Here is a 23,088-nt window from a genome sequence, read left to right on the forward strand (position 1 = left end):
TAATACATAGATAACATCTCTTAAAATGTGTGTACATTGTTTTGGCACCCCAGTATATCATTTCAAAGGGTCATAATGAAAATAATAGTATGTTACGGAATAGTATAAAATGGGGGCCCACTTTAGATGGTGGTAGTCAGAGAAGACCTCTTTGAGGAGGTAACATTCTTCTGAGCCTGAAGTATTACAAGGAGTCAGGCACGTGAAAGTTGGGGAGCGGCAAAGAACATGTTAGATAGTGGGGAGCAGTGTGTGCCCAGGCCTGAGGGAGAAAGGCACCTGGCATAGTGTGGGCTGATGAGCATATACAAGCCAGGGAGAGAGTGGCAGGAGAGGAAGTTGCAGAGGTAGGCAGGAGCCAGAGCAGGAATCAACACATCTCTCTGGCAGGTGACTGATTCGCCACCCCTGGTCAGTTCTGTCAATTAGATTTTGGCTATGGAACTATTGATGCAGTTTAACTCAAACAGATGAGGTTTTCAATTGTCAGCAGGTATTTTCCTTCAGCACAACTACTTTGAGGATAGAATAGATGACAGCCAGTGAGGCTGGAGATTGTGTGTGTGTGTGTGTGTGTGTGTGTGTGTGTGTGAAATCTTCTTTCCCTGTCTCAATCTTGAAGGTCACATGAAATATTTGTATGGTATCAAATATTGTCATGCAACATTGTTCAAATAGAACTTTCTGTGATGATGGAAACTTTGTTTTTAATCTGAGGTGTCTAAAATAGTAGACACTAACCACATGTGGCTACTGAACTCTTGAAATGTGGTTAGTGCAACTAAGAAACTGAATTGTTCATGGTATTTCACTTTAAATTTAACTGGCCACCTGTGGCTAATGGCTACTCTATAGGGCAGAGCAGCGCTAGAAGCTGGACATACTTAAAAGGAGCTTATTTCTCAGGAAGGTACTAACAAAAGGCTGAGGTTAGCTCAGAACCTGAGCAACATCTGTGATGGCTCACAGAATCCAAAGGGGAAACTGTTCAAACAGGTTAGCCCAGATCTGAAGGACAGGCATGGCCAGGGAGGCTGAGAAGTAGTCTAACTTTTCACAAGTCGGTACCGTGATCTCACAACTTCTGATTTTTTTGATGGCCCTCACCGCGTAGGATGCACGGCAGGAGACAGCGTGTGGTAGAGCCTTGCTACTCAAAGTGTGGTCCGTGGACAAACAGCACTGTCATCATTTACCAGCGGGTTATAAAGGCACAATCACTGGCTGGACTCCCAACTTATTAAATCAGAATGGGCGTTTTAACAAGAGCTCCAGTGATTCCAGTGCACATTCAAGTGTGAGAAGAGATTGTTAGGAAAAGGCTTGGAGCTGGGCAGGTCTGCGTTCACATCCCAACTCTGCCACTTACCTGAGCAAGTCTTTGGGCCTTGATTGTCTCACCTGAAAATGGAGGTAATACTACTTACCTCAAAAAGTGATTGTGAAGATTCAGTGAGTCAATGTATAAAGAGAAACTAGCACGAGGCCTGGTTTATGTTGGATGGTCAATCAATCTTTCATTCATGTATCCAACAGACCATTAGTGACTGCCTATTATATTCCAAGCACCCAGGAAACAGAATGCTTTGTTGGGGATGGAAAGGAAAGAAAATGTTCCTCTCCCGCAGTTTCAATGCTATAACAGGGACAACTTATCTTCATAGGATTCCCGAATCCTACAGGATCTCTGGGAGTCTCAAAGATCAGGGGCTTCCAACGCTGTCGTCAGACTTTCAAACAGAGGCAGAGGAATGAGGAGGGGAGAATAAGAGAAAGATATGAGAATTAGACAAATAGAGAAGGTTCGTTAATTGTTTTACCAACGAAAAGCATTAGAGCTGTCTTAAAAATTTAGCACAAACTGTTAACCGCACAGATTTTCTTTTATTAGTTTCCTTCAAAAAGAAGAACCAGCAATTCTCACTGGAGGTCCCACTGGGTAGGACGGGGAATGCAAGGGGTGTTATTTTCTGCTACCCAGGCAAAAAGGGTTTCTCACCCAAGCCAGTAGGTGTTAATCTGCTTAAGCCTGCCTGAGTGGGTCTGTTAGATTGCTGGCACATGGCCATTTAGGGGTTTTGTTTCCCAGACCACAGGAGCCCATTTTTCCAAGACTTCCACTAGCTTTTTGTTTGATAACGTCTGTTTCTAGCAGCATTTACTCCTTCAACAACAGATTCAATGGAACAAAAATTTACTGAACACCTACTATTTGGCAGACCCTCTGTTGGGGATACAGAGATGAATAAGGAACAGTTGCTGTCAACAGGAGCTCGCGCAAAAGTAACTTCTTCTGCCGCATTCTCTCAGGTGCTGGCTATTATCACAGCGTCTTCCTACTGCTTGGGGGGAAAAGAGAAAATCCTTTGGCTTCCTTTGCTGCCCCCTTTCAATCCCCACTGACCTCGCTGTGCTCTCCTGAGGTCCCAGGGGCTTCAAGGGTTAATTACTTGCTTGCTGTGGCTGGTTCATTGTTCTCTCAAACTTCCCACCCCCCTCCAATTCCACTTCCAATTGTAAAATTCGTCTAATATAGTTTAATAATGTTTTTCTTTTCACAGAGGTGGTACACATTCATTATAGAAAAATACAGATAAGCAAAATGAAGAATAATTTTAAAACCATCCTCAATCCTACCTCCTAGAGATAACCCGTTTTAATTAAAAGGATACTTTTAAAAATTGTAACAGTAATTTTACATGCAGTTCAAAATACAGAGGAGGGCAATCAGGTAAAATCCAGTCTCCTGGAACCTGGTCAAAAGGGGTCTGAGGGAGGGTTCCTTCCAGTCTTCTTGTAGTTATTGTAAATGGTGTCTAACACAGTGTGCTAAAGTTATTATCATTTGGTTGTGTGTTTTTTGTTTTTTGTGGGGTTTTTTTTTTGGATATGATATAGATGTGCAAACTAGGAGGGCGTACTTTTAGCCATACTGGTGGATAAGGACACCAGTATGGTGGTTTTGCAAAAAAACATGTATGGAAGTTTGCCGTAATCAGATTCATTACTGTTGCTATTCAAACATTTCATCCCTGATGACAGAATCTGACCCAAGAAATTTGTCTTTCTTCCTTAGAATCTGAAATGAGATATACATAAATTTCTACATTAAGCAAGTCTGATATAAAAATACCTGAACTCCTAAGGAAGAGTGCTTGAATATCACTGAAAGCCTGCTCCGTGCCAGGCTCTGATGTGTATTATCTCAGGACTTTTCCTCACAATTGTCCTTGAAGATAGATATTATTATCCCTGTTTTACAGATGATGGAAGAAAGGCTTATTAAGTTTAAGAGGCTTGTCCAAAATCTCACAGCCAGAACTAGGACTCAGAGCAAAGAAACATTGTGGTAGAGTAAGTGGAAAGCATGTGGCGTTGCAGGGTGCAGAGCCCGACTCGGCCCCCCACTCACTGTGAGATCTTGGGGCAGGTACTTAACATCCTGCATTTCCCTGAATTGGACTTTTGTGTCACACCAGGAGCCTGCAATCAGTGTTGGCATAAGGAACAGTCCTGAAAATCGGGACGTGGAGCCTCTTTATGAGGCGTCTGGAAGAAATTCCTGTCTGTTCTTACCTCCAAGGACAGTACGACTCCTAACTTGTCAGGTTTCCCTTTTAGCATTGGCTCCTGGAAAACTCGGTGCCAAGTTCAAGGCCCACCTGTAGGAAGAATTTATACCTTTAGGGGATGCATGTTTCACCTCATTCCTGATGGCACTTTTGGCTCCAATTTTGTTTTGCTTTCTTCTTTCACTCCCACTTTTATTTTATCTTCTCGAATCTTCTCTATTCCTATACACTCCCTTACATTCCATTAGATTTAACTCTCAGTTTCCTCATCTATGAACTGGAGATAATATTTTTCATAAGGGTGTCTGTAACGCACTTAGCACAGTGCCTGGCCTATATTAGATGTTCAATAAACGGTGTCTCCTTTCGTGCTCTTGGAATGGATCTTTGTCACTTCACTTAAAAAAAAAAAAGACATTATTTGCATTCCAGAAGATTCTCCAATTCACAAAGGGGTTCAATACAGAGTTCTTTTAGTACTAAACAAATGTATTTAAAATAGGATTCCATTTTCACATGCGGTGCCGGTGCCGGTGCCGTTCAGAGTATTCCTTCCTGGGAATAAGGCTTCCTCTGCCACGAGCTGATCCACCCACCTGTCCTTCCTCCTGGTCCGTCAACGCAGCTGCTCTCAGGTGCTCTTTGCAAAGTCCTGGGGATGGAATGGACTGGATTTTTTTTTAAAGAAACCTTTATCTTTCCAGAGGAATTTTAAGATAGAAATGGTCTGCTGCGAAAGATACAGAATTGGTGGACCAAGATTTCTCTTTTACTTCTTAAAATTGGTCTCCCTTCACCAATTCTTCAGTTTTTCATGTGACTGCGAGGGGTTGTTGAATCCTAGTCCCTCTAACTTCTAAAATAGGTTTCATCTCCACTATGTCAACATTCTAGAATTTATCAGAAATTAAGCTCATGAGCTTATTGTCAAGTTATGAGTTTATTAAATAAAATGAGTTTATTATTATTATTAGTGATTTCTTAAGTTACCATTTTTTACATTTTAACCACCTCATAAAATTCTTAAGCATCTTCATGGGTTTTGTCAGGTTTTTTTCTTCCTCAGTCCCTAGGACTTTCAAGGTATCCAATTAAAAAGTAAATTAGTAGAGTTAAGAATATGTATGGACTAGGTCACCGTTAAGGTCACTGTCTAATAATCTTCAAAAAGACCTGGGCAAGCAGAGCCCAGTAATCTACTTACGTTTGCTTAAAGCAATTTGCTGGGTCCTTAACACCTGTTGAGTATTGAGACGTTATTCTGCTGTGCCTGTCTGAGCTACGTTGCCTCAAGCTTTCTTTTGTCTTCTTCTTTCCCTGCTTCTTGCTGTCTCTCCTTTCCCTTTTCTTCCTTTTAAATTTTTTATGGAAAGTCCTTTGGCCTCTAGGCTGTGTGCTACACACTGGTGGGGGGGATTCAGTGGTGGGCAAAATAGACAAGGCCCTACCCTCATGGAGTTTACAGTCTGGTGGGGTGGGGGGGATGGGCATTAATCAGATCGCATCCATGAATGAATGTGCGATTTCAAAGTGTGACAGGCGCCATGAAGGACTATAGTACAGTGTGAGAGCTGATCTAGCCTGGGATTAGGAGACAGCGTCTCGGGATTGAGAGATGAAGAATGCATGGGTATTAAGGGAAGAGTGAGGGTTCCAGACAGCAGAAAGAGCATGTGCCAAGGCCCTGTGGTGCTGGGCATCATGCGAAAACGAAAGCTATTACGGCTGGATCAGATAGAACAAAGGCAGGGGTAGGGGATGCTTCTGGTAGGGTCAGCTGAACCAGAGACACATACTTTGTAAAGGTTTTGCCTTTCAGCTTAAGAGCCATGGGAAGCCTCTGAAGTGTCTAAGGAAGAACCAGGAGTACGAGAGCTGTATGAGTGACTGATGCATCTTAACTGTCTCTGCAGGAGCGATGCAGTCATACACGTGGTCTCTCACGTACACGGTGACGACGGCGGCGGGGTCCCCAGCGGAAAACCCCCAGCAACTCCCCTGTATGAGGAGTACTCACGTGCCTTCCTCCTCGGTCACACACAGGATACCGGTTTATCCCCACAGAGAGGAGCACGGGTAAGTGACTTTCCTGCCATGTTGCCTTACTTTTTTCAATGTGATTTGAAAGAGCAGGATTTTCTTAGCAGTTGTTTTCTCAAAGGACAGGAAGAGTGCCACCTTTGTTGAGTTCTCACAGTGCCACACCGTGTGTAACTAGCTCACACAGTCCCCACCACAACCAGGTGAGGTGGGCGTGAGTGACCCCATTTTACAGATGAGGAGATCGAGACTTGGTTGATGAAGTTCAGTCACACGCTGATAAACGTGGGGTGTAGACAGAGCATCTATCTGCCTCCAAAGGCTGTTTTTGTTCCTTTAAAGTCTCAGCTGAAAACTCCCTTTCAGCAGTTTCCCTCGGTGGCTCTTTGTGTACTTCGTAGCCTTATAAAGCCTCATGGTAGGTGCGAGGCTTTTATGACAGTTTAGAGGAGGGCTTCCCGACCTGAGAGCTGGAGGTCCGTGGAAGGTGGTAATTTATTAATAGTGTTCACGGAATCCCTGTTGGTTCCAGTGGTGCTTTGGACCCTGAATAAACAAATCATTCATTTTGTCCATATTATGCAGCGATGTTGCTGTGATAAATAAAATACAAATCCATTTTAAAAGTGTTGCTTGAATCATAGTAGCTTTTGCCTTTATGCATTGTCTTTATCAGAAGGCACTAATCTTAGAATGTCTACTGTGCAGTGGTCTAAAAAGCACTTATGGTGTTTTGTGTTTTTCTGTTTAAAAAAAGGGGGGGACCCTTATTCTCTGCTTTGTGGGTGCAGTGAGTCTCACAAGCCAGTCTCCAACAGGCCAGCTATGAAGGACACCTGAGGAGAAGGAGAGGAAGGAAAAGAGGGAGGGGGGAGGGGAAGCAGGGTAAAGGGAGGCGGGCTGTCGGGTCCCTTCCTCCCAGTGGCCCTGCATAATGCAGCAAGATGGCCTCCCTGAGGATCGGTGCAGACCTGCCTGTTGCCATACTTTGAGTTATTTCCGTAGGTTCAGGTGTCCACGATCAGTCAGTAGGTCAGCCATTATTTTCTCTTAGGGGGTCCTCTTAGAGTGTTTTCCCACACATTTGGAATAGACTTTGAAAATTATTTTGGAGAGCTTTTTGATCCTGCAGGAATGGCAGAACAGACACCCATGTGGTCAGACGTCAGCACCTTTGATGTAAAGTTGTTATTAAGAAGAGCACTGATGATAATATCCCATGTGTCCATAGGATTTTCTATTTTATAGAGTGTCTTCCATATGTGACCCTCAGAATAAGCATGTGCAGCATTTTTGTAGATGGGAGAAACAAGTTTGCAAGTAGCCCAAGGTTCCACAGCTAGAAAGTGGTGGAGCTATGCTTACAACTGGGGTCTCTGATGCCCGGATGGCCATGCCATGGTGTTTTCTCCCAAGAGAGAGCTCACAGAAGGTACTGCATCCTCCCCCAACCTGGGGAAACAGAGGCCTAAACAAAACAAAACATAAATCCCAAAGTAATCCCTATTTAACTTCAGGCTATAATGTGGGCCTTTTAAAGACAACAGGAGTAGAGGTTTCCGTCACTAATTATGTTTTGCTCAGGGCTGTTGTTCCCTGAGCTCGCTGTGTGGTAAGGGAGGTGTGCTGAGGGGAGAAAGGAAAATCAACCTGGGAGTTTAAACTTACCACAACAAAGCCACAAAGTGGAGATGGTAAGAATCAGGGGGAAAAAGGGAAAAAAAAGAAAGAACAGGAGAACAAAAAGGAGAAAAATAGATGAGGCTGATTTTTAAAGATGTCAAACTGATTTGTTCTCCCTGCTATTACTCACAATATTCAATGTGCTTAATGTGGTTTAGATTCACGGGAAGCTATAACTACGGGAGCTATGGCAACCAGCATCCTCCGCCAATGCAGAGCCAGTACCCGGCCCTCCCACACGAGGCAGCCATCTCAGGACCACTCCACTACTCCCCTTACCACAGGAGCTCTGCACAGGTGAGTTGGTGGTCCTGCTTGCTTGCCCAGGCACTGGCATGCTTGGTGCCAGGTCTAGTCAGTGTAACACAACAAGCACCTTCTGTATACTGTGTGTGCATCCCATGTGTCACCAAGGAAAGGATGGTCTTTAACTCAGTGTCACTTCTGCCTTCCAGTGGCTGCCCACAGTGGGTGCCCAACCAGTGTCCATGCTGCGCTTTCTCTCATGCCCATGGGTGTGAAACAATTGTCTTTAGTTCCGGCCTTTCCTCAACCTCTCTAATCCCAGGATCCAATCTGCTGTGATGTCCGTTGCCCTTTTTCTGGCAGCCCCCCTCAGATTGGACTTTCCGTCTTCTTTCCTTTCTGCATCCTGGTCCTGGTGCAAACCAGCTATGACCAGGACCCTCAACAAGTCTTGTCAGGACAATTATCTTCGGCATCTCTCTGTCTCTTCATCTCCCCTGTGTGTTCCTGTTCAGTCTAGCCCACACACAATCTTACCAGAAGATTCCTCCTGACATGGACCTTTTATCAGATCGTTCTCAGGCCACTCATTTCCTTTGCCTCCTCACTGTCTAACAGACCAAGTCGACCCTCTGTGGCCTGTGGCGAAAGGAAATTGTGGTGGCACCTGTAATACCGGTGTTAGACACGCTACTTGTCTTAGACACTTTCCTGTGCACTGGCCGCAAACACAACTGGTCACCAGCTCCTTTCAAGTCTACGTCCTCAGTGTCTGCTGCACCCCCACCGTCTTTGCCTCAGCTCAGGTCTTCATTGAACATAGATGATGACAACAGCCTTCCTACTGGTCTCTGTGTCACTAAACGTGCCCCATCTCTGGTCCATCCACTACACGGCAGCTGAGGGAATCTTTTGGAAAAAACCCAGCTGACCATAACACTCTCTTCTCTTTCACATGTCATCACTTTGAGAGTCAAGTTCAATTCCTTAGCATGTCCCTTAAGGCGCATTACCTCCTGGACTCTGCCTGCCTCTCTGGCCTACCAGTGACATCCCCCGCAATCTTTGCTCCAGCCATGCCAACCCATGTGCAACTCCCCCATGTCTTCGCCGATATTACTTCCTCCGACTTGGATTTTCTTCCCCAACCTCTCCTGCCTGTTGTATAGAACTGGTGTCTCACTGTCTCTGTGGCACTTCCCAACACTACCCCTTTCCTTCCTCCGGGACTTTATTAGGTGCCACTTCTCTGTACTCGCACGGCACCCTGGGCTTTCCTCTGTTGGTAACACTTCTCGCACTGACTCCACAGGAGACCCCCAAAGCTCCTTGAAGGCAAACATTAAGTCTAGCATCCCCGGGTCACAGGACATGCCACCTATCAGAAAGAACAGGTTGCTTTTACTGAACTTGTGTCGTGTGCCAGGCACTTTACACAGCCTCATGGTTACCCTTGCAGAAGAGAAAGTGGGAGGAACTTGCCTGAGGATTGAACCAGGCAGTGTGACCCCGGCCGTTCACCCCCTGTCACCTCTCACATGTCGGCGTTCTCTGAGTGTGTCTTGTACACATGAGTAAACAGGAAGTGGGGTTGGCATGAACAACAGCATGGCCTGCCGTGGATGTTTACTGGGTTCTGCAGGTGAGGGAGCCACGGGAGGCTCGTGAGCCAGGGAGTGGCAAGATGAGAGCTGTGTTTAAGGAAGAGCGCTCTCACAGCACTTACAGAATGGACCAGCAAGTGGGCTGGTAGAGGCCTGGAGCTCTGCTCCGAAGAGCTTGCCAGAGTCTAGAACAGAGTTGGCAGGACGTGAGCGAGGGTGGAGGCCGCAATTACATCAGCTGTCAGCACACAGACTTGTCTCCGAGGGAGGGCAGCGAGGAGAATGTATTCACAATACAGCACTCGGGGCAAACAGGCGTCTGTTGTGGTTTCCATCTTCAATCCCAAGGGGAGCCCTGGTCTAATCCCCAGACAAGCCAAGAAGTTGATTCCACTAAGTCATCACCTGGGGCATTCATTATAGGTCTTCAGTTGCGTCACTGGGCGATGCCAGCCCCTCAGGTACTGCTGCTCTTGGGAGCAGCGTCCGTGCTCCTCTCTGGGATCTGGTCAATGGCTTAGAGCTGCTGCCACGGACAGGGTCACAGTCTAAACAGCTCACTCACTCATTCACTCATTCATTCATTCCTCAAATGATTGTTGAGTGCCTACTATGCTGCAAGCATTGCTATAGCCTTTGGGAATACAGTGGAGAATGGGACAGAAACGTGCCTGCTTTGGGGGAGCTCACACTACAGTAAGAGACCCTAGTCTAAGCAACAGCATCTCCTAAAGGCCCATGCCGTCCCTGGCGTTCAAAGATAGCCTGTACCTTCTGCTCTAGAAGCCACAACAGTCCCCGACTGGAGCCCTCTCATTTAGAGCTGGGCTTAGTCGAAGGGTGAAGGACTAAATGAAAGCCCAGAGAAGAGCCCTTTGAATCCAGACTAGGTGTGGGCAGTGCCAGGGTCCATGGCTGGCCTCTGCACGGCCAGGCCCCATGTCCCCTAGACAAGGTCTTTGACAACTTCTGACCCCACCACACACTTGAACTTTGCATTTCCTGATTTCTGCCTCAGACTCTATTTAGAAAGTCGGGGGAGGAGAAGTTAATTCTATCACATCTCTACCACGTTGTTGAGTGAGGTCAGTGCTTCTCCTGGGGAAGGTACTGTCTAAAGACAGACTCCTTTGTTTTGTTTTTTCATTAACATTTATGCATCTAGCACTGTTTTAGGCACTTCCAGACACACAGGCTCACTTAATTCTCACAGCAACCCTGGAAAGAAGGCATTTTTCTTGTTTTTAACGATGAGGAAACAGCCTCAGAAGGTAATTTGCCCCGGGTCAGGCATCCAGTAAATGACAAAGCAGACTCAAATGCAAATTCTCCAACTCTCAGCCCCAAACCCCCAGCACTGAACACTCGGTGGTGTTTTGGAGGGTGGGAGGTAAAATTCAAGAGGTTCCTGCAACTGCTCTCAGTATGTTTCAAGTTTCCAAAGAGAAGAATCCCACACCCGAGGTACCTTATTTCTTTCCTTTCCTGGTACTTTGGTTTAAGATTGAGCACATAGGGGAAAATCCACTGCAGGGCTAATTAGTTTTAGCTTTCCATAGGAGACGTCAAACTGTTCCAATCCTGAGTCTGAATATCACACTTCATTACATCAGACTCCCTGGGGAAAAGATCAATCTGAATTGAAGAAAAATTGCAATTATGGAATACGGTTAAAGAACGCCATTGGTCATCAGCAGAAGAGTAACTGAACCTAACTGCTGCAAATAAATGCCCGCCAGCTTCGCCCTAGAGAACTGATACAACACACCTGTGAAGGGCAATAGTTGTATGCAGCCAGCATTTACATGCTCAAAATAATTTGAAGTCATTTGTTTTTTGAAATAGAGTATGGGTGCGCCCTTGTTTGTACTGCTTATTTGTACAACACATGCTTTATTCGTGGCTAATAGAGAGGTAAACCTCCAGCCCTACTTGAATTCTCATAATTTCTGAGTTACAGAGTCCACATGAATGAGGTTTCACAGTGTAAGGTTTAGTTATTTCAGAAAAACACCCTTCTTGCAATAATGCTGCACTTGTCCTCATCAGAGTAAGTGAACAAGGAAGGGGTCATATCCGCTGCACCTTCCCAGGACGCCCCTTCTCACGCCCGACCCAAAAGAGAACACAAGCCAGTCCCAGTATATGGCTACAAAATGTTTCTGAACTTCACTCAACACATGTTCATGGAACCTCTACCCTGTCAGCAGCTGTGAATGTAAACTGGGCCCTTGAACTCAAAAGCCATTTGATCAACCAGAAGCTGGGTGACTAGAAGTACACTCAGCGTGGACTAGACAGCTGTTCCTATTTCTCATCTGTATGGCCAAGGTCATCTGTGTAGCCAAGGCCCAGCCTTGCCCACCAATCACACAGATCTCACAGAATCTCCATCTCAACCCAGATCAGCCCCGGGCCAGTAGGTCCTCGATCTCAAAGGCCCAATGACTGCTACCAAGTTTGCTTGGAGTGCGGCACTTTGGGACAACATCCCGGGCCAAAGGCAGTGAATATCAGTCAATCTTAGTGATGTAAGATCTCTGACTGTAGAGCCAGACTTCCTGGGTTCAAATCCCAGCTCTGCCTCTGATTAGCTCCATGCCTCAGTTTCTTCATGTGAAAACTGGGGATAACCACAGTATCTATTTCATAGGGTTGTAAGGATTAAGTGAGTTAATAAAAGTTAGAACAGGACCTGGCTCACAGCACTATTTATGTACATTATTATCCTTTGGTAACACCACCACAGTTATATTTTGTGTAATTATAGAATGAATATCTATCTCCCTCACTATACTAGCTCTGTGAAGGCAAGGGCCAGGTCCTTTTTTACTGACCATTCTATTCCCAGGCCCAAGCAGAGCCTTGGGCCTTAGTGGGTACTCAGTAAATACTTGTCAATGAAATGAATGAATGAATGAATGGATCCTTACTCGGGTACTAAGTTGACCTCAAGCAGGTCATTTCCACTGTCTTGACCTCAATTCTCTCATCTGTAAAATGAGAGCTAAGACCAGATGGTCAGTCACTAAGGCTCTCCCTGTCATTAATGGACCATGAGCTTATGATTCGAAGAAGAATATTAATAACAGCTAACACATTCTGAAAACTTACTACATGGGAGTTGTAAGTGTATTAACTCAGTTAACCCTGGCCCTAAAAGCTCAGCAGATATGGATTGTCTGGCAAAGATTTGAGGGCAGCTACATGCTCGTCCAGAAGAGGCTAAGAGGAAGCCTGTGTGGGGGCGGACCCCTTGGCAGAACTTCGGTGCGGTGAGAGCCGCCTTTCATAGGAAAACAGTTTGTGCTCCTGACTGAGCCACCTTTCACCCCTTGCTCAAGTAGCAGCCCATTTGGTAAGGGTCAGGGATAAAGGGCTCATTCTTCCCTCTCCATGTGCAGGAAAGTCAGCCCTTGGTGTGGGGAGTCATTTCTCAAAATAGAACTTCCTAATATGGTTCCAAGGAGGCCTCGAGTCAGTCACAGCTGAGACGGACTTAGGCCTCAGCAATTGGACAGAACCTGTGACTACTTACGTACACACACGCACAAACACAAACGCATGCCCACAAGTACACCTCACACACCTCTCTCAGAGGGGAGGAACTGGTGACTTATCTCCGTTTTAATATTGGTAGCAATAGTGTGTGATTTGACCCAGAAAAGAGTGACTTCCTGTTATGGGCCCTCAACAAAAAGCGCCTTTATTCTGGGCAGAGCAATCTGGACCCCAGGGTTTGTGCCCAGCATGCTTATGGACCCTGCACGAAACCGGATGTAAAGTGTGAAAGGTGAGAAGAGTGCCAAGGGCCAGTCTCAGCAGCTCCCACAAGACTAAATAGAAGCCTCATTGGTGGCTTTAATCGCTGGGCTGGGGCAGTGGACACTTCAGCCTCTCATCTTTCAATGGTCTCTTCACTGTGGGGAAAACGAGTCACTGACTTCTTTGCAATTAGCTGACCTAACGGGACAGAATTTTCCATGCCAGAGTCTGTAGTAACAGAATTTTATTGTCACTTTGGAGATATTTTGAGCCAGTCTCATTTCCAGGCAATTACTCTTAGAGTCTGTGACACAACCCCTGGGCACAGCTGCATCTAGGGTCCTTGATTAGGCACAAAAGCCACACTCTCTTGGGTTCTGTGGGAAGGAGGCTGCAAGTCCGTCCTGTGACATTTTAGCTCTACAAGCCAAGGCAAGTGAAGAGTCTGTCAGAACCAGCAAGTCGAGGCGTGGTTGTTAAGATCCTGTGGTCTGGAGGGGAGGAGGGAGCTTAAAGGAAGAGCGACGGAGAGATTGGAGTGTCATGGGCTGCCTTTCCCATAAGGAGTGCTCTTCCTCTCCCCCGTGATTCAGTTGTGGGCCAGTCAGATGGATGTGGGGCAAAGCGCTACCCTAGGGCTGGGATTTTACGCCAGCTCTCCCACTAGCTTTGCCTTTGGGCAGGACGCTGCACCTCATGGGTACTAGTTTTCTCATCTGGACAACGGGGGTGGGGGGCGGGGGTGGAGTATATCATCCTAAGGTTCTTTCTAGTGGTGACATCCCATCAAATAATAAAGTATTCACCAAATAATTATTTAACACGGGCTAGATGCCAGGCATCCCTCTAGATGTTGGGAATATGGTGGTAAACGTGAGAAAGCCCTACCAGGAGTTTATGACTATAAGCCAGTAGGAGACAGCTGCCAGGAAGGGCGGTAGGATTCTGACCTAAGAGGCAAAGGGTGGAACATTTAGCTTCTTGAAATAGGATGTCCAGAAAAGTTTCTCTGAGGAGGTGACATTTGAGCTGGGATCTGAAGAATGATTAAAAAAAGACACCAGGAGCTTGGGGGTACGGGTATTAAAGAAGTGTTTTAGGCAGAGGGAACAGGTAGGGCAAAATTCCCTGTGATGGGAACCAGCCTGACAATGCCACAGGACCAGAGAGGAGGCCCTTCCGCCAGGGAGAGCCCCATAAGTTCAGGTGACATGTGTCCAGGGAGCTTACTTGAGAATATCAGGAGGGAGAAGCAAACTTTTGGAAAGAATTAAAGACTGTTTTATAATATTTCTTAGTTTTAACTGTTTGATACCTGGATCTTGTTTTCCTGAGCAGGGCCCAATCTTACTATGGTCTCTGGGATTCAGAGTGGGGCCTGGCTAGAATGCCACCAGCAAGCCTGGGGAGGAGCCAGCATGGCCGCCACACAGCCCCATAGCGGGCACATGAGTATCCTTAGATGTGTCTGATCTGATTGGGGAATTATGCAAGTGTTGGCGTGCTGTCCATAGTCTCCTTGGCAACAGCCCTTGGTGCCTTCTCCCTTGAGTTCCTGGACACCACCTATGCCCTTCTCCCTCTTTCCTACCGGTGCTTTCGACTATGAAGTGGCTGCACTTTGCTCAATAAGGCATGCTGTCCTGTGTAGGACAGACCCTCTCTCCTGGAAGCTGGATCCCTCTATCCTAACTGATGAATAGCTGGTCCTCTTCACATGCTTCAGGCCTAACAGCCTTCCCCTGCTCCCCTCAGACTCCCCCTCAAAGAGGCAGAACGGTTCTCTTTGGCCTCATCAACTGCAAGGAGCAGCCATTGTTGTCATAACCCCTTCTCCCGGCTGTCTAGGCTTCAGCCTGTCTGTCTCCCTCACAGGAGGCAGCCTCCCACCTAATCCCTCCGGGCTCCACTCTCCAACTGTCAGGGAAGACAGATGGGGAGCAGAAGAATTCACACATTCACACACACACACTGTCGCTCTCCCCTACTCGCTGTCCTTGCCATCCTGGTTGACTGGCTCCTGTCCTTGTTGGGGTGGTCCTTAGCACAGCAAGGAAATCTTGGTGTTGACTGGCCTGCAAACTGGGAGCTCTCCAAGGAAGCCCAGAGCTCCTCCCCTTTCTCCTCTCCCATTGGGCTAAAAGAGGCTTATTTGCATAGCTGTCTTGGAAACTGAAAAAAAAAACCACACACACACACAAAAAAACAACAATGAAGAAGCACTTCAGAGGCACGTCTCTTATTCCTGATTCTTTCTAGAACAGTTACCCTCTTCTCATAGCTACAACATCTGTTTTTCTGACCTGCACAAAAGCACCCCTCCCATCCCCTCTCGGTTGGCTTATCTTGACTCCTTCCACATTCACACATACCAAGCCCAGTAATTTGCCATTTCCTGCTTGTGTATCTTCCAGGGCTTCAGTGAATGTGAACCAAAAAGATAGATGTTCTTCAAATGATAGGCACTAATAATAACCTTTGAAGCTGTTGACTTGCTTCCTCTTCAAAAGCCTGCTTTTAGGCTGCAGTTCATAATTGAATTCAACTGTAAAATGCTATTTTTAATAATGTCATTGTGTTTTACTTGGCAGTATTGTTCTCTCGAGTTGATGGAGTGGGACCTATCGCATCTCCATAAGTAATGATAAAACTCACAACCATCCGTCCATACATCCATATCTATTTGGACATGCTGTTTCTCATGTTTTCTCTCTGTCCCCCACCCCTCCAATATTCCCAGTAGGGCCATTCCTTCTTTTGGGTTTGACTCCCCACGATATTCCAGACTAAGAGCACAAAGTCAGTATTAAGTGTTAAGTGGACACCAGTCCAATGCTGGCAAAGGAATTCTTTGCATTTCTTCTGTTGGCTACTTCCTAGACTAAGGTTCAGTCTTTCAGCGGTTCACTGATTCTGTCCCATAGACTTTCATTAATAGCCTCCTAAGAAATTTAATGTAAAACAAACTGTAAACATGACTGATATCGTGTATATGCAACTTCAAGCTAATTTTAACTTTGTGGAATTTCTTTCCCCTTAACAAGTACCCTTTTAATAGCCCCACTTCCCGGATGGAACCTTGTTTGATGAGCAGTACTCCCAGACTGCATCCTACCCCAGTCACCCCCCGATGGCCAGAGGTGCCCACAGCCAACACGTGCTACACAAGCCCGTCCGTGCATTCCACGAGGTATGGAAACTCTAGTGACATGTACACACCCCTGAGCACGCGCAGGAATTCTGAGTATGAGCACATTCAACACTTTCCTGGCTTCGCTTACATCAATGGAGAGGCCTCCACAGGATGGGCTAAGTGACTGCTGTCCTAGGAATCCTTATTTAATATTAATAAGTATTAATAATAGTAATAAACCCATCCACCCCTCCCCAGAAGACTTTATCCATCATAACTCTTGGACTATTCCTAGGCGTCCATTTTCCCAATGAACGTGAGGCTGGGATTCAGTGTGGGATGAATAAATTGTAGTTCGGAAAACCAAGACTCACTAACAGTCAGTGAGCCTGGGTTCCTGTAGCCAAGCCAGACCTGACTGTTTCTCTAGAACGCTCTCTCGGGCAGGCCAATCTGTGCCTTTTCCCTCTGTCCCATGACTTTGCGTTGTATTGGTAAGTACTCCCTGTAAGTTACTTACTTTCCTGCTGACAGAAGCTCTTTAGTCTTGAAGGGTGGATACTGGAGACAGAATCTGTTTTGTGTTCTTGGAGGGGCACATAATTTACCAAGAGCATTGCCATCCGTCTGTCACCTCACTGTACAGTGAACAGCCCTCAGATGTGTTCTACGCGTCCCTTCTTCCTGGTGGTGTCGTTGCTGCTTCCTGGAGCACCAGGTCTACATGGAAGTGTCTAGAAACTCTATAGATTCCCCGTTACGCTCATGTCTGTCACAGTACCCGCATTGTCTAGGAATGTAAGCGCTGTCTAGAGGGAAGGAAAAGACCTGTTCTGTACACCTTAAGTTGGTTGAGGTTTGTAGGGGACTGGTTCTTCTACATACAAATATTTGTCCTAAGTTTGCACAATGGCTGGTGTCAGCAAAAGGCAGGGGAGGGGCTTTTTAAGTTCTGTGAGAATGTGGATTTATAGCATTGAGTATCACACTCTGCTGTATTAACTCTGTGAAACTGGATGGAGCAAACATTAACTTACCAGGCACCAAGTGTGAAAATGACTTTCGGGTTCCTTCTTAAGACTATAATAATTTCCGACACTTTGAGAGAAAAAAAAAAAAAGTCAAAGCTGTGCCTTTGAACCTACACTATACTGTGTATGTGTGGAAATAAAAATGTGTTGTACTTTTGGAAAATTTTTTTCGTAGGCATTTTTCTGTCAGATTTGTAGCAATTTGTGAGGTTTTTGTTAGAGATTAACATAGTTTTTCTTTCTGTATTATAAAAAGCACCAAGCAATTATGGTGGACCTATTACCCTATGGGTAAGAAATAAATGGAAATATGACATCGGATGTTTTAGCAATTGTTCTGTAAATAAAATCTTTGCTCACACCCACTCAGTGTGATAATCATGTCTACAGCTCAAATGCAAATAGTTTTATCTGTACAGTTGTGGAAGATATGAATGGTTTCACACTCAAATAAAAAGTATTGAAATGACCTGTTTTCTTCATGTTGCATTTGATACGACGTGTGTGTGTTTGCCTGTGTCTGCATGTGTGTAACATAAATACCATTCTGAATACTTAGGGTGTAAGTAGGCAAAACAAACTAAGTGACCCTGCCTGGTCGTGCTTATCCTGTTCCCCATCATCTTGTCATAAAACAATCATTAAAATTCAGAGAGGCCCCAGGTGCAGTGCTTAAACAATTTCCTACCTATAACCTGATTGAGGTTTGTAGGGGACCAGTTCTCCCTACAAGGGCTTGTCTCAAGTTTGCATGATGGCTAAGTCAGCAAAGGGCAGGGCCCTTTCAGCTCTTAAAGGGACTATTGTTCTTCAATATGAGCATCATTGAGAGGTCCCCTGGTCCTCAGTTCACTGTGCTTTAATGGCCACTGGGTGTAAAGATATTTCAAGTGCAGGGCTTTAAAGGCTAATAAACTTCTGCAACAGAACAGTGACATGACTGAGCACTTAATGAGCATCAACAGAACCTTCTCCAGCACCACATTTTGATTCTAGGGCTGAGGAGTGAGGATATAAAGGCAAAATGATTAGATGGGTTGCCCAAACTTGAAGAGTCTGGGATCTATGAGAGACTCAGAACCCAAGATTTCCAGAAATGGCAGTGGTGATACATTAACTAAAAGGCATGAGAATCTGACAAGTCAATTTGCATTTTGAAAGATTTATTTTTAAAGCCAAGCTCTTATTTGCTATTACATACTTATACCGGAAAATGGTTTTAAGATTAAAATTACATATTTTGCATAGCATCCCCTTAGAAAATTTAGCTGTGTTGATTCTGCCAAAAGAATGGAGATGCTGGATTTCACCCTGAAGGTAAATTAATTTGATCTTTGGCCCACAATCCATTAGTCGGCTTTATCGGAGGGAAGCAAGGGAGAGGAAGAATGAAATTTCAGATTTAGTCACTGTATAGAACAAACCTGAGGCTAAGCAGCTCTTGCTCTCTTGCAATCCAAAGTTAGTGCTCCATGAATGAAAGGGTGTAATAAGTCTGACTTTTGACTTACTAATCACACACACACAAAACGCAATTGCCAAACTCTCTAGCCAGCTAGCAGCAGCACATAATAAACACCACCCATGTACAAGGAACAGCTACAAGCTCGTTACATGCACAGATCTTTAGGGAAAACGAGTCACAACAAGGGCCTGAATCCCAGAGAATAAAGTGGTCACTCCAAGAACTTTGCAAGGGAGAATGAACCCGGCCTCCTCTTCACAGCACAGCCACGAGCTGGCAGTCGCCAGTGCCGGAGGAAGAAGGCGGCTTTAGCTGAGGGCAAGTGGTCCAGAGCACAAGGTACCATCTCTTGGGGGGCAAGCGTGCTGCCTACGTTCCCAATTGCTCTCAACCTTCAACTTCACAACTGAGAAGGATCCGATTAGGAAAAGACAACAGCTGCTGTGAGCTCATGACTCCAATGAACCCTTGTCTCCTTCTGATGGTCCCTACCCAGTCACCAGAATGGGAACGGGCAAGGTTGGCAGCTGGGAGTGGGGCCAGTCCTTGTCAGAGGAAGAACAGAGGAGTCTTGGCAATAAAGGGACACTCCCCTTTTTAGGACTCTTTCTGAAAAGGACTCTGCCAGCTTGAAACTGGCTAAAGTCATGAACAGCAGCCAGGATGGCTCACCCACGTCGCAGGCCTGTGGCGTCCAGGACATCCATCCTGCTGTGTTCTTTGTCAGGCCTTTAATATATCCCCAGGTCTGGAAAGAAAGGGAATCTGTGGCCCCTCTGAGACGGCAACCGAGTCACAGACCAGTAAAAAATATCCCATTGAATAAGCCCAACCTAAATGGGGAGAGGGACTGAAATCATGTAAAGAAAACTAATAGGAAGCCTTGGCTCCACCACCATGTGACCTTGGAGGGGTCAGCTCCCCACTCTGGACTTCAAGCGGACGTGTGATATGACTGTGACATCCCAATTATCGTCTGTGTGCTGACGGACCAAGGCGGGCAGATCTGGGTGAGGAGGGTGGACAGCTTAAGGAAAACAAAGAATGGACTGGCAGCTGGGCAGTGATTCGGGAAGGCAGCCATGAGAGAGAAGGCGACGGCTCCACCAGCTGGTGCTTACAAACAGCCTGAGGTCTGTGCCCACGAGCTCAGCCCAGTGTACCTGCACCATGACCCAGCAACGTTCCACCCCTTCCTCATGTCCAACCCCACCCTCTCTTACACAAGTCTGCGTAGTAGTCTTCTGCCATTTCCCCCTCCTTCTAGATTGGTCCTTAATGTTTGCTTTAAAGTGGCATCACTCCAAATGTCTGTCTCAAGTGAATCTGGAGGAGGAAAGAGCAAAAATGAACAGGTTATCTGTCCCAACTCTTTTCAGAGTTTGTCTCTTAAAGGCAGAATCACAAACATTTTTTTTTTAATCTTACTATTACTATTTCTAAAACTTTTATTTATTTTAAGTGTGTTTTTTCCAGGGCCCATCAGCTCCAAGTCAAGTAATTGTTTCACTCTAGTTGTGGAGGGCGCAGCTCACAGTGGCCCATGTGGGGATCGAACCGGCAACTTTGTTAAGAGCTCTGTGCTCTAACCAACTGAGCTAACCCACCACCCAATCACAAACTTTAAAAAAAAAATTAAATCCTGATAGTCCAAATACTCCCTTTGTTACAGGGAAAAGCGTGTGGGGAGAGGTCACTGTATGTCTCCGGAGGCATAGAGTTCAGATTTATTCAAGAGCCTGGAGTATATAAATCATCATCGTTGAAAGCTTAAAACAAAAGCAAAAAATGGATCTACTTATTGGCTTTAAAGTGAGATAGAACCGACAGTAATTCCTGGTTCCATCCGAGGTATTGAAGGGGCACTCCTGTTCCAAGTAGGGTTGGACTTCCGTCATTCTCAACCCTGGCTGCCCCTTAGGGTTACCTCCACTCTTTTAAAACACTGATGTATAGGTCCCACCCACAGTAAATAATTGACCTGGAATGTGACGTGGGGTATCAGTTTCTTCAAGCTCCCTGAGTGATTCTAATATGCAGCTAAGGTTGAGAAACACGACCCCTTCCACCTTCAAGTACTAAGATCCAGGGACTGCTATTCCCGAAGCACGCACCCCAAGTTTCTTTTTTACAGGGTTCCAGTCCGTCCAGAGTGGAGAAGAGGGGCACTCCCCAAAAACCTACTGTTTACAGTTTCACCGCAGCTGACAAACCTTTCCCTGACAGCCCTGTTTTGCTGGCGCTTCAGCCCAGCCCACCTCCCTACCACTTTGCCGCCTGCCCTTCTAACCTGGCCCTTCTCTGCTTGAGGGCCTTGGCAGCCTCCCAAGCTAAGCCAGCTCGGACACGGCCCTTGTGGTTTCCTCTTCTTCCAAGGAGGTCAGAACCTTTTGTGCTTCATCAGCCTCCTCCCTTCATCAGTTCTTCCCCCATCCCTCCTCCTGTACCTCAGTCCCCTCCAGCCTTCTCACCCCATAGTTTGCTGCTGCCGGTGTAGGTGGGACGGAAGACGTGGGCCCCAAGAGTTGAGAAGAGAGCTGTTGCTAGGAAAGGAGTGTGGGTGAAGAGAGATGGTGGGTGGTTGAAATAGGGCTCCCCAGTTTTATCCCTCCTTTTGTCTCATGAATGCCTCAAGAGCTAATACCAGTTCTTCAAGAACTGTTATGAAAAAGAATGAGGTCTGACCGTGACAGCAGGAGTGAGAGCAGCGGCCTCAGAAACAGCTGCAGTGCTGATACGTGGTATTTACAAGTCTCCTGATAGAAGGGGAAAGCCACTGAGAGAAGTTTAGAAGAGAGAATTCTCAAGGAGCCGCCGAACTGGGCCTCCACCAGGGATGGTATCCCGAAGGTCCTGGCCTGTGCCACGTCTCAGAAACCGGAAACTGCAAAGGGTCTTCTTAACAACTGAAATGGAGTCAAGGCTGAAAGGGCAACGTTTACATGAAGAGCCTGCGACACACTTTCCCCACCTCACACTGACATTTCTGAGGTATATCCGTGTTAATCTACAGAGGTTCCCATTCCTGGGGGTCTGTTGTGTGCCGGGCACGTCAGAGACATCATCTTCACTTCTCACACCCTCCTTGCCATCAGTGTCAATGGTATAATCATTTCTGTTTACAGGCAAAGAAACGCCTGCTCCGAGCAGTTGAGTGCCTTGCCCAAAATTACATAGTAAGTGGGAGACCTGGGCTTTGAAAACAAAACTGCCCCACTCCAGAGCCTGTGCTGTTTCTACTCCAGCACACTCCTTCGTCCTTCCTACTTTTGTTTCCACCCCACCCCACCCCATTCTTCTCTCCTAAGCGGCTTTGCAGTTTTTAAATCAACCTTGACCACAGTAATAGAACCTACTGGGTTTGAAGAAAGTTTCACAAGTTCTGGGAAATGTTCGTGTGCGCTAAATGAAGGCAGCTCATGAGCCAGGCACCAGCTCCCCCTCCCCCCCCCTCGCACCCTAGGTGCCATTCATTCCATTCACTGTAAGTTAACAGCAGACTAGGTTCCCTCTATCCTTTCCCAGGGTACATACAAACCAATACATTATCAAGGATCAAGATTTGGTCATCTTATAGAGAAACAGGAACAAAAGAAAATCAATAATAATGTAAAAAAAAAATACCAGGTCACAGGAAGATTTTTATTACCAGGTCGGGGGAAAAAAAGCTCTGCAGGGGAGGTGCAGTGAGCCAAGTATTCACTAGAATGAAGTCATTTGAGGGGGTGGGGGTGGGGGACCGGCTACCTCTTGCTGTTCAGGTCACTACCCTTTGACAGCAGTGGCCTCTGACCCAACAGCCCTACAATTCTGTTTTGACTGACCCTGAAACCCATGAAATTCAGATGTGGGCACTGACCAAAAGTTGAGATAAAGCTGACTAATATGGGAAAAGCTCCCGGTATGTGCCCCCAGCTGAAAGGAGCTGGCAGTTCTTTGGCCGCAGATGCAATTTATTCTGTCCTCCTCCTTTCAGGGAAATGCTAATCCCTCATAGGCAACTCAAGGGGAAGACTGAAATGTGTTGATGATGAATGGCAATAATCCTTTGTCCACTGCCACCTCCTCCTAGCGTTGAACCTTAAGAGTTTAATCAAATGTTGGTAAGTAAATTAATGCTTTACTGCATAAGGACTTAAAAAGGAAGTGGTGGGAAAGAGGGTTGTGAGAATGTGTCCCTTCTGACATGGGCATCTCAAAAGCTTAATTGCAAAGACATTGATACGGTGGGTGGGTGTTTAGACTCCTTTTTTACACATACGTCTATGACAGTCACATTCCCAAAACTGACATGTCAAAGCATGTCAGGGTTAAAGACGTGAACGAGGTTTAAAGACCAAAGCAGTGTGTTGGAATTACTTTTCTGTTAAAAATGACACCAGCAACAACAAAACCTAAGCATTTGTACATCAATAGGAATAACATGACCTTTATCCCCAAATCGTCACATCACTGTAAGGGACGTTGCATTTTTCATTCCAGTTCAGCTAACATTTGAGTGGCCACTCCATGCCAGGTCTGCTGTCCTGGCCACTTTGACGGCCGTCTC

At 46.0% G+C, this 23,088-nt stretch overlaps 1 protein-coding gene across 6 annotated transcripts in view; it reads left to right on the forward strand.

The window, feature by feature from the left end:
* The window catches only part of RFX4 (regulatory factor X4), a 137,401-nt gene extending 119,858 nt beyond the window's left edge, over positions 1-17,543 (forward strand). For 5 of the 6 annotated variants that reach the window (XM_074326253.1, XM_019728443.2, XM_019728444.2 and 2 more), the window contains 3 exons: positions 5,486-5,648; positions 7,454-7,592; positions 15,955-17,543. In XM_074326253.1, the coding sequence (XP_074182354.1) occupies positions 5,486-5,648; positions 7,454-7,592; positions 15,955-16,227 (575 nt within the window). In that variant the 3' untranslated portion in view covers positions 16,228-17,543. The remainder of the gene's footprint in view (positions 1-5,485; positions 5,649-7,453; positions 7,593-15,954) is intronic. The other variant, XM_019728445.2, reaches the window with a different exon arrangement.
* Positions 17,544-23,088: the final 5,545 nt, after the last annotated feature.

The sequence above is a fragment of the Rhinolophus sinicus genome, linkage group LG02, assembly GCF_036562045.2.
Source record: "Rhinolophus sinicus isolate RSC01 linkage group LG02, ASM3656204v1, whole genome shotgun sequence".
Lineage (NCBI taxonomy): Eukaryota > Metazoa > Chordata > Mammalia > Chiroptera > Rhinolophidae > Rhinolophus > Rhinolophus sinicus.